This window comes from Sinocyclocheilus grahami, unplaced genomic scaffold (genome assembly GCF_001515645.1).
Source record: "Sinocyclocheilus grahami isolate Dianchi unplaced genomic scaffold, SAMN03320097.WGS_v1.1 scaffold810.1, whole genome shotgun sequence".
NCBI classification, from domain to species: Eukaryota; Metazoa; Chordata; class Actinopteri; order Cypriniformes; family Cyprinidae; genus Sinocyclocheilus; species Sinocyclocheilus grahami.
Genome location: NW_015505989.1, coordinates 208,937 through 220,549, shown reverse-complemented (window position 1 = coordinate 220,549; position 11,613 = coordinate 208,937). Strand labels below are relative to the sequence as shown.

Here is an 11,613-nt window from a genome sequence, read left to right as displayed (position 1 = left end):
TTCAGGGGCAAGAAAATACATTTCCAGTCTTATAGAAGCCTACATTTAGGCTACACGCAAATGTGGATGGAATAGCCAAGAGATAAAATCTTGATTCATAATGATATAATAATAAAAATAATATACACTATATATTTTTTTTACATTGTGAAGTATGTTCCTGGCTGATTTTTTTATTCAAATGTGTTATATGTTCACACGTATTATGGATTACAGACAACAACAACAACAACAAAAACAACAACAAACCAAATAAATAAATAAATGAAAAGGCCAAAAGTTAAATGGGTAGAAAATTTATTCACATACATATATTTTGGCCATATATATTTGAGAAAAAAATCTTCAATGCATGTTTCACTTGGGGACACTTTGTAGTTGCAGTATGGATGTCTGCTGTCTAAAAAGGGTTTTATAAATGTTTGTTTTGCTGAATTTGTGTTAACTTTTCGGAATAAGTTGGGAATTGATTTGACTAATATGACGCAAATGCATGTGTCAAGAGTGACTAGGAAAACTAGTTAGTCCTTTAGACCTTAGTCACTGAGTTTTGGTGGAGAACTTCCTCAGTGTAAAACCAATAGATATAATAACTCTTTATTCCTGTAGCAATTACAGTTAAACCACTGAAATACAGATGCAGATTGATTATTCCTGGTTGATACACTGATGTGCATGTTTCTGAGTAATACATACTGAAGAATGAAATGCAGCCTATTTAAAGCAACAGCAGTTCAATTTATTTCCATTTCAATTTTACTTTCTTTCACATTTGAATCATAAGATGGGTGCTGTTGTGGCTGTGAAGCAAGGGCTGTGCTGTTCTTCAACACCACATGCTCTGAGTCTGAATGTCTTGACGTCAGCTGTGCTCAGCCACCAATCAGATGCGAACAAGCAGGCGCCGCTGTCTGTGAACTGAGCGGAATGACAAGCCAAGGCTGAACGCTGCCCAGGTAGGAAACCTTGATGCCAATGAACGGAGAAAAAAAGGGCAAATAAACAAAAACAACAACAACAGACGCAAGAAGATATATTCTTTTTCACCCATGTCTTCTTTTTCATCTTAAAAAGATGCGCTTGACATGGGATGCTTTCCTGAGCCTCATCTGTTCTTCATCTTCACCTGATGGAAGAGGGATGGAGAAACGAGCTCGTTCTGTGGTTGGTACCGGTCTTTGTTTCACAATGATTTACAACAATGAAATGAAAAAATATTTAATTAAGAGGCTTGATTATCACCTCAGAAGTGGTGGAAATGTCTGAATGAAGTACAGCTCCTCATTTTCTCCATGCAGCAGAGGGCTAAAAATGGAACTTGTCTAAAAATAGCTTTTGAATATGCTTTGAAACATGTTAACAGATCTGTGACGGATGTTCAGAAGCATGTTTGCTTTTGTTGCGAAGTATATTTTTGGTCAATTTGAAGTCACATAGCACTTTATACAATATAAATGGTTTCACATTAGTAAACAGATAAATAACTGTTAATGTTGTCAAATTAATCGATTATGAAACTAATTCGATTTCAGCTATAAAACAGCTTTACAGCGAACAATAGTGTTAATATTCAGCTTTAGTCTCATTATTCAGCAAAATGTTGATTTGACTCAGTTCAATAACAGTTGCAAAGTTAGTGTTATTAATCTAAATTCAGATCAATTTTTGTTCACGTCTGATATGACAGTGCAGTTAAACTGATAAAATGACTGAATATTAAGTGTCTTTTAAACCCCACCTGATGGAATCAAATGTGACAGCAGTGGTAAGAAACTAAAACTCCACTGAATGATTCAATTGACAAGGAATCGATCAATCGTTCTAGTCTATCTATTTATTTATCGCATGCACTCTTGTCTGACTCTCCATTTTCAGTGATTCACCCTCCTGCTTTAGCGATGAGTAACCTGCTCCAAAACACTTCTCTTTTGAATTGGGATGTATTAGAGGGAAGAAACACGTCGTCTGCCCCGTCCTGGGAGCTGGAGCCGGTGCCCATAATCGTCAACCCGTGGGACGTTCTGCTGTGCGTGACGGGCACGCTCATGTCCTGCGAGAACGCAGTGGTGATCGCTCTGATCGCCTACACGCCCTCCTTGAGAGCACCTATGTTCGTCCTCATCGGGAGTCTAGCGTTTGCTGACCTCCTGGCCGGCCTGGGCCTGATCCTCAATTTCATGGTAACTTACATAATCGATTCAGGATTTGTCACGCTACTGTCGGCGGGGCTCCTCATTACAGCCTTCTCGGCCTCTGTGCTCAGCATCCTGGCAATCACCGTGGACCGTTACCTGTCGCTGTACACCGCGTTGACGTACCACACCGAGCGCACGGTGACGTTCACCTACATCACACTCATCCTGATGTGGGTCATCAGCACCGCGCTCGGCTCGCTCCCCGTCCTGGGCTGGAACTGCTTGGAGGACGAGAGCACCTGTAGCATCTGTCCACCGGTGAACAAAAACAACGCCGCGGCGCTCGCCGTGTCCTTCCTCCTGATCTTCGCTCTCATTCTTCAGCTGTACCTTCAGATCTGCAAGATCGCTTTCCGGCACGCTCAGCAAATCGCCGTTCAGCGTCAGTTTATGACTACCTCGCATTCGTCTTCCACCACGAAAGGGGTCTCCACCCTCACCACCATCCTGGGCACTTTCGCGTTCTGTTGGATCCCCCTCGCCATGTACTCGCTGGTGGCAGACACCAGAACCCCTGTGATCTACACCTACGCTACAGCTCTTCCGGCCATCTGCCACTCCATCATAAACCCCATGATATATGCGTTCAGGAACCCTGAAATTCTCCGATCTTTGAGGATTGCTTGTTGCTGGTGCATGCCTTACAGATTCACCATGCGACCCAGGACACCGAGCGATGTGTAGCATCTTCAGTTTAAAGCACAATGTTGGCGGTGGCCTCACATGTTGCATATAATCCACATATTGTAATCCAGTGGAGTGAGGAATTTTTATTTTGCCAATTTGGTAGCACTTCATATCATTGTGTCCATGTTACACAGACAGTATGACATGTTACTATAATTAATTGGTAATCAGAATAATTTTATATAGGCCTAATATCTACTTTAACTTCCTTATGATAAAGGACATGGTGATGGGTAAAAAAAGAGAGAAATTTTGGTGCTTTTGCATTCACTCAACTTTGTTTGCTCGCAAAACCTTTGTATCAGAAATAATATGAGGTGGGAGGAAAAACTATATTTGAATGTTTTTGCATTCTCTCGCAAGACTCTCACAAGAAGTTTTGCATTCACTCAAAACTTTTGTGTTGCCCCAAGAAACTTTGCGTTTGCTCGTGAAACGTTTGTGATAGAAATAATTTGATTTGGGAGGAATAATAGAAATAGTATGAGGTGGGAAGAAAGATTATATTTCAATGTTTTTGCATTCTCTTGCAAGACTTTCACATTCTCTGCTGAGCATGCCGGAAACTTTGCATTCACTTGCAAAACGTTTGTATTCCCTCAAGAAACGTTGCGCTATTTGCACTATATACAGTAACTGTATTTCAATGTTTTTGCGTTCTGTCGCAAAGCTGTCGTGTTCCCCCAATAAATTTTGCATTTGCACTCAAACGTTTTGCATATACACGAGAAATTTTGCATTCACTCGCAAAAATGTTGTGTTGCCCCAAGAAACTTTGCTTTTGCTCGTGAAATGACTATGATAGAAATAATATGATTTGGGAGGAAAAATTGCATTTCAGTGCTCTTGTGAGTGAATGGAAAGCTTTTCATGGAAATGCAATAGTTTTGCGAGATAATGCAAACGTTTTGCAAGAAAACGGCAAATTTCTCGGGGGAACGCAATGGTTTTGTCTGTGTACACAAAATCATCAAAATATAATTTTTCCTCCCATCACATATTTTTTTCCATCACCGTGTCCCCTTAGGGGCTCCGTACTGACTGGCAACAAATAACCTGCAAGCTGCTTCAAACCACTGTACAATTGTACTGTTAAAAAAAGATCTATAATGGTTTAAGACATACTGTACAATGACTTACTGTACTGGGCAAATAAATCGTAGTTGTCCAGGGTGTTTCCTAGCCACTGAGTCGAGATATGGCATATGTTCCAGCACTTCCCTGTGACCAAAGAAAACACAGAAAATGGAAGGATGAATGTACAATTAATTGATTGTTGTTTGTATGGCAGATATACAGGATGCCTACAGTATTGTAAAATGAACCGCAGTAAGCATAGCCATAGCATAACTACAATCTGATGCTGGTTAATAATAATAATTATGAAATATTGTGGCTAAATAATACAATATTTTTAGCTAAATATTATAATAACAGCCAGGACACGAAGTGATTTCCAAACCAACGATATCCAGTCAAACTACTGAAATACCTCATTAATTCACAGAAAAGCCACACAAATTGACAACAGAACACTAGAAACCACAGAAAAACACCATTGCACTTCAGTTCAGTGCTGTCAAAATACAGCATACAAGCTGCTCCGCGAAACAATTACACATTAAGTACATGTTGTTCATTATACTGAGCACACAGTTAACACGAAGCCTGTAATGTAAAGATTGATCTGCAATTTCTGTAGTGAAGTTTTGGGGGCATTGATATAAATGGATGTTTCTGTATGCATTTAGACAGGATTTCAATATTGCATTTCAACACAGATAATCAAATAGTAATGTGGTGTCCAAATACAAATAACATCATCATCATCAAAAGGGTATATAGACCTATAATTATCCAAATATAGCATACACATTGAATTGTTGTCTGTAAGCGCTGTGGTATGCTTGCATTCTTTAAAATTTTCCCTTAAGATGTTGACAGGTTTCTCAATTATTCCAAAAAACGTATTTCCACAGCTTATGTCAATACTCATTTTTGCCATCAAACTAACCACTGTACACATATTCCATTGGCGTGCCATTCCGTTGCTGGTTGTTCATGTTCAGGAACCTGAACAGTGATTCGTTTAGGATAGCAGAACATGCATTAAATTAGAAAACTATTCAATTATTAATGCATCATGTTTCGGTTTGAAATTCTCTACATTATTTATTTCTAATATGCTGATATATGTTGATGTGAACTTCCAGGTGTATTGTCACAACGCTACTCACTTACAAACAGACTAATCGTTCGACTATTGATTGCTTTCGCATTTCATTGATGCTGACATCAGTCGAATGACCTAAACGGTGTTGTGTGAATGTGTGGTTCAGTATGCCTTATCTGCACTTGCTTTAATGTGTTGCAAACTGTTTCGCAATCATTTTATATTTGTAAATGCAACAGAAAATAGAGAAAACACCAGCATCATCTACTAAAAGGGCGTCATACCGTGTAGTTCTGGGTTTGTTCAATGTCATCAGTTCACCTGAGACAAAATCTGCTAGTAGAGGCAGCCAAAGTGCCAAATTTGATACGTTGGATTTACTGAACTTGAATTAAACTACTGTGTTATTTTAAATATTATAGCCAGTATAAAATATCTACATGTCTGAATGTACTGTGCGTTGACAAAATTTGATTTGAGCAGCTTTGATTGTGTCAGACTTTAATTTTGTAAGACAGTTTAACATAAGATGTTGGTCTTTATACATGACAATGTCACATTACAATTATTTTCTGTGTAGCGTTTATATAGAAGTATATTTTTGTACTTGCTTAGAAAGTTGCACTCCTCATGTGTTGAGACGGGTCCCATAAATAAGATGTCACAGTGTCACTGATCTCTGTCAGCATTCACTCCAGAAACATGGCTGTTTTTTTTCATGTTTGGAATTTAATACTAGCCTACTGCACAATGTTCTAGTGGTTCTCAACCTTTTGACTTCAAGGCCCCCCTTTGTCCAAGACGTTATTCAAAGGCCCTTTTAACTAAGCTGATGTGTATCTCTAATACTTCAGTTGTAATGATAATAAATGCATTTAAAAATGATGTCAGTGTGGCTTGCAGACCTTTGCCGATCCCGCCCCCCTCTCTCTCCCACTTTGCTTCCTGTCCACTTACTGTTCTATCTAAATAAAGACATAAAATGTCAAAAATAAATTTTTATTAAAAAAATGTCAGTGTAATGTTATACGTGTTTTACAATTTTAATTAAAGCTACTTTTTTCACCTTGAAATATCAGTTTCAAAACCATTCTGATGGTACACTGACTTCTAATAAGGCAAATGTTTCTTTCCCATGCATCGATACTCACTATGCTCCCTTACTGGAAATTACGTCACATTTCTTCTTTATTCAATAAACTCGATGACATGCGATAGAAGATTTGAAAAGACAAACTGAGTTTTCTTTTAAGTGTATTTCAGCATAAACACATTGCCAGACAGGTAGTGAACACATCTAGATAACATTTATAATTAATATTCGGCTGAAATGTTGTAAGGACATATAGCAGAACAATGTATTTAAACAGCATAAAAAATAATATTAAAATTATGTAGGTCCTATCAGTTGTTGATTAATACCAGCAGTGATGTTACACAATGACATACGGGCGAATTCCAAACTGTTTTTAGCATCCCTATGCCCTACTTCCTTCGAAGGGCAGAGTCCTTGGAGTGTGTTCTTTGAAGGGTGTAGGGCATTACTGTCTCCTATAAGCATTTGGAACTCCATTGGCGAAGGAAATGACCAAATGTTTCCTTGACAACGCTGCACATGCATGCAGCATTCAGCACTCTTATCAGTTGTTGCAAATAAATATTTCTTTTTCTTATTCTTAGTTTATTCAAATATTGTCTAATTGTGTTTTATTTACAATTAAATGTTTTCAAACTAAACTCGCGTACACTACCATCACATGTTCCCTTCACTAATAGACTTCTAGAAGGGCCCTTCGTAAAGGGATTTAGTTGTTCACTTTCGTTTGGTACGTTCCTACAAATGGCATCCCCTTCCAGAAGTGCCCTTCCATTTGGAATTCGCCCAACTTGTATGTAGTCATATCGCCGGAAATTGAGTAATCACTATGCCAATAAAAAAAACAAAAAACTTTCACTGTCCCAATATGTAGTGAGCTAGGGTCTTTACCAGTGCCCAGATTCGTGTACACGATATACAGATTCACCAGTTTGGGCGCTAAATGAGACGCATCCTCTGTCAGAGTTGTGCGACTGTTTTGGATAAATCAGAAGTGCTGTAAACTGAAGCCTACCTGTCGCAAAATTGCCTGTGTCTTTTCCAAACTCCACACTCACAAAAATACACAAAACTAGTGGTTCTCTAACTTCTTTACTTCCATGATCGGTACTATTAGAGATAAAATTATAACCATGCAGCCGTCAACCACAGTATCGCATCAGTTAGTGCACTATAGATACCCTGAGGAACTATTCCACTCATTCTCTGCTATAGGTCAGGAAGAATTGTATAAACTTGTCAAATCATCAAAACTTACAAAATGTATGTCATACCCTAGCTTTTTTTTTATTAGCACACAAGTCAAAATGAAAGCAAAGTAACATCTCAATTCAACATCATCCAGCCCTCCCTTCCTAATCCTCTTCTGAATATTATTAATTCATCAATTCATCATTTAGAATATGTCCCTAAATTAAGCCTCTCATTAAAAAACCACAACTTGATCCTAGAAAATAAGTTAATTACAGACCGATCTCAAATCTCCCTTTTCCTTCAAAAATACTAGAAAAGGCAGTATCCTCTCAGCTATGTTCCTTCTTGAAGAGAAATGGTATCTCTGAGGATTTCCAGTCAGGATTTAGTTCATATCATAGTACTGAGACTGCTCTCATCAGAGTTACAAATGACCTGCTGTTATCATCCGATCGTGGTTGTATTTCCCTGTTAGTGCTACTGGATCTTAGCGCAGCATATCGACCACAACATCCTTTTGAGTAGACTACAAAATTATGTTGCATCAGTGGAATTGCATTGTCATGTTTCAAATCTTACTTATTTGACCGTCATCAATCCGTAGCAGTGAATGATGAGATATCATATCGATCACAAGTACAGTATGGAGTGCCACAAGGCTCAGTTCTAGGACCACTGCTTTTCACACTTTACATGCTACCCTTGGGAGATATCATCATGAAACATGGTGTTAGCTTTCACTGTTATGCTGATGATACTCAGCTCTATATTTCTTTGCGGCTTGATGAAACATACAAATTTGCAAAACTAATGTAATGCATAGTTGATATAAAAAACTGGATGACTAGTAATTTCCTACTGCTAAATTGTGAAGGTTTTAATTATTGGACCAAAAACCTCCACATGTAATAACCTAAAACACTGTCTAACACTTGGCTGCTCTGTTAATTCCTCGTCATCAGTTAGGAACCTAGGTGTGCTATTTGATAGCAATATGTCCTTTGAAAACCATGTTTCTAGCATTTGTGAAACTGCATTTTTCCATCTTAAAAATATATCTAAATTATGACCTATACTCTCAATGTCAAATGCAGAAATGTTAATTCATGCGTTCATGACCTCAAGGTTAGATTATTGTAATGCTTAATGATTATTGAGGAGAACTGGTCCCCCGACTGGGCCTGGTTTCTCCCAAGGTTTTTTCTCCATTTTTGTCACCGATGGAGTTTTGGTTCCTTGCCACTGTCGCCTTTGGCTTACTTAGTTGGGGATGCTTGACTGATTGCACAGACACTATTGGAAGAGAGCTGAACTGGATGATAACATCACTGAACCATCAATGAACTGACTTTAGCTGAAAAATTACTCTGTTATTGTCTTATTGCATCATTGACAAACTATTTTCCTGTTTGACTTTGTAAAGCTGCTTTGACACAACCAGTATTGCATAAAGCACTATACAAATAAAGGTGACTTGACAGAGTTTACATACAGAGAATGTATGTAAAACTGATAACTTAAAGATCAGATGTTTGTACACAGCAGATACTTTCCAGATTAAGCAATCTTTAACATATATCTTGCAGACGTACATGTGCTATCTGGGATACTGTTTACTTTTTTTTTTGTTTTGTTAAAGTATGTGAAACAGTACAGATTATACAAGACACTGGTATGCCACAAGGATCACATTATCTTATTACACTGCATGTTTGTTCAATCACACAATGAGTCAAATTGGATATTGCTTCCAGTTCATTAGTCACGTAAAAAATTCTCGAGGAAGTTATTCTTCTAGCTTCAGCACACATACCTAAATGGAAACATCAGTGCTGTAAAAAAGGTACATATAAATGCGCCAGAGAGTGAATGGCCCTATGGGACTCATTGACGTCGGGTAAACAGGTAGTGTGCATCTGTTTGTCATGGGTCTCCTCTCAGCATCCACTCTGCTCCGCAATGAGTCACTGGAGAGCTTGCGGAGATATAAGGGACAGATGGAGCCTCGCTGATGGAAAGGGACAGTGACGTCATAGCCTAGGAGGGAAGCTGGAGATATAAACAAGATCCTGCCTGTCCCACCCTCTCTCTCATCTGATTGTTAATTTAGCATACTGCTGATAAAAATACATGGGGTCACTTTAAAGACAATGCATTCGATGTTGTCTGCCCCCCCCCCCTCCCTTTTTTTCCAGACGTTGTCTATCCTGTCTTATTGAAAGCAAAGGTATCCATATCTGGGATGATCTGTGGCATGATATAAGTGCAAGATTTCATGATGTCAAGACTTGTCAGACCAAAGTAGTTTTGCAATCTATAAATTTGCCAAAGCATGTGTTTTAGGAGCGGCCTTTCATGTGCAGGTTAACGAAGATGGAATGATTTGTCACATGAAAATTTGCTTTGTCAAAGCACAGCTGACATCATGCTGTGAGGCACCAGATGGCCGTATAACTGTGGTGTCTTGGCTACCATAGGAGCAAAATATTACTTTAGAAAAACTGAATTCAGAATTACGCTCATCATGTTCGAAGAAGCAAGCATTTTCAGCAGAGAGAAGGGTGATTTCTTTTGTGTTCTCTTGGCATTAAAGGTCCTTTTCCTAACATACAACATAGATTGCAACAGGCATATGCAACTGTCGGATATAGATCAAACTGTAAAACTATTGATTAAGTGTTTATATGGTCCATACACAAGCTGAGGTGCATGTAGATCAGCAGCGGGGAACTCTGGCCCTCAAAGTCCTGCACAGTTTAAATTAAAATCTTTAGGATTACCTGAAAATGACTTGGAAATTGACTGACAATACAGGTTGCGGTCTTGACTCTTTAGTGTCTTTGTTAGTGTGCCCGCCTCCCATGCAAGTTGACATTGGTTTAAATGCCACTTGGGGCAGTGCGAGTAGGACCAGACATAATGATGCCGGATGGGAGTAAGTGTAATGAGGGCTAGCTAGTAAGAGCTAAACCTCAAACCACACACTAACAACTTAACAAACGTTAGAGGCTGCTGTCTTTAGCACCTTTGTTAGCACACCCACTTTTAATGCCAGTTGACACCGGTTCAAATCATAAAGTTAAAAAGAACAGTGTTTATTTAAAATAGAATTTTTTTCTAACAATATAAGTCTTTATTATCACTTTTTTTCAGTTTAACACCTCCTTGCTGAATAAACACATTAATTTCTTTCAAATAAAGAAACGAAAAAAGAAAAAATACTGACCGCAAACTTTTGAACGGTAGTGTATATTGTTGAATTTTGAATAACTGCTGTTCTTTTGAACATTTTATTCATCAAAGAATCCTGAAAAAAAGTGTCACAGGCTCCAAAAAAATATGAAGCAGCAAAATCTATCTAGGCACACACTTGTTGCATTTTCAGCTTTATTCCATGCCCACATCCTGTCTCTCCCTAGAACCAGCAGTGCTCCATTTTCTATATCACTAATGCATTCCTCGCATTTGATCCATTTCCATTTCCATCCTGTCCATGTCTGATCACCTGTTCTTTGAGTCATTAGTATCTTGGGATCCTTTACTCTGCATTCCTCGCAGACAACACACAGAGCTCCTTTTATGGCTCCTGGATGCTGACTGTACTGATTACTCTTAATTTTAGGTTCTTCTAATCTTTGGTTTCCTTCAGATCTTTCTTGCACTTAGGTTTATCTTTAGCTGGACCATCCCACCATATATATTCTCCAAAACTTCCACAAATTGCAGTTTCCTCCACCAAATAGCCTGTTACATTTCAAGCAAACAGGATTTCCTATTTTGCCATTTTGCCTGTCCTTTTCATGCTGGATATCAGTAACTGTAAAGTTTGTTCTGCTTTTCGTTACTAATCGTGTCTCTATTCTAATGATTCCTCTCTGACTATTTATTTCAATCATTCTTCTAAGCTTCACTTCCTCTTTTTTGTGTACATCCTGTTTTCGTCATCTTTGACCAAAGATCTTCTAAACCAGATGACATTTTCTGTTGGTCTACTATTTGTGTTATTATGTCTTTCTGTTATTAGGTTCTTAAAGGGCTTGTTTTTGTTCTTGTACAATTCTCTAATTGTATCCAAATGGTATCTCCTACCTTACACAAATCTTCTAGTTCTATTTTTCTGTCCTTCTTTCTTTCTTCTTCTGGAATCATTTGTTCCCATTTTCATTGGGGATATAGCTATTTTAACTATACTACTATACTAATTTTATATATATATATTTTTTTATAATTACCTTTTGACCCCACTTTTTCTCGAATTGTCTGCCCCT

General features: G+C 38.2%; 1 protein-coding gene across 1 annotated transcript; it reads left to right on the top strand.

Annotated features, from left to right (window-relative positions):
* The first annotated feature begins 931 nt into the window (after positions 1 to 931).
* LOC107562164 (G-protein coupled receptor 12-like) lies at positions 932 to 2,889 on the top strand. The gene is made up of 2 exons (XM_016246748.1): positions 932 to 1,164; positions 1,876 to 2,889. Exon 2 carries the CDS (start codon positions 1,899 to 1,901, stop codon positions 2,877 to 2,879), a length of 981 nt encoding a protein of 326 aa, XP_016102234.1. The 5' UTR covers positions 932 to 1,164; positions 1,876 to 1,898; the 3' UTR covers positions 2,880 to 2,889.
* The last annotated feature ends 8,724 nt before the right edge of the window (positions 2,890 to 11,613 follow it).

Excerpts from the sequence above, each read along its gene's own strand:
- LOC107562164 (XM_016246748.1), top strand. The coding sequence starts at position 1,899 with ATGAGTAACCTGCTCCAAAACACTTCTCTTTTGAATTGGGATGTATTA.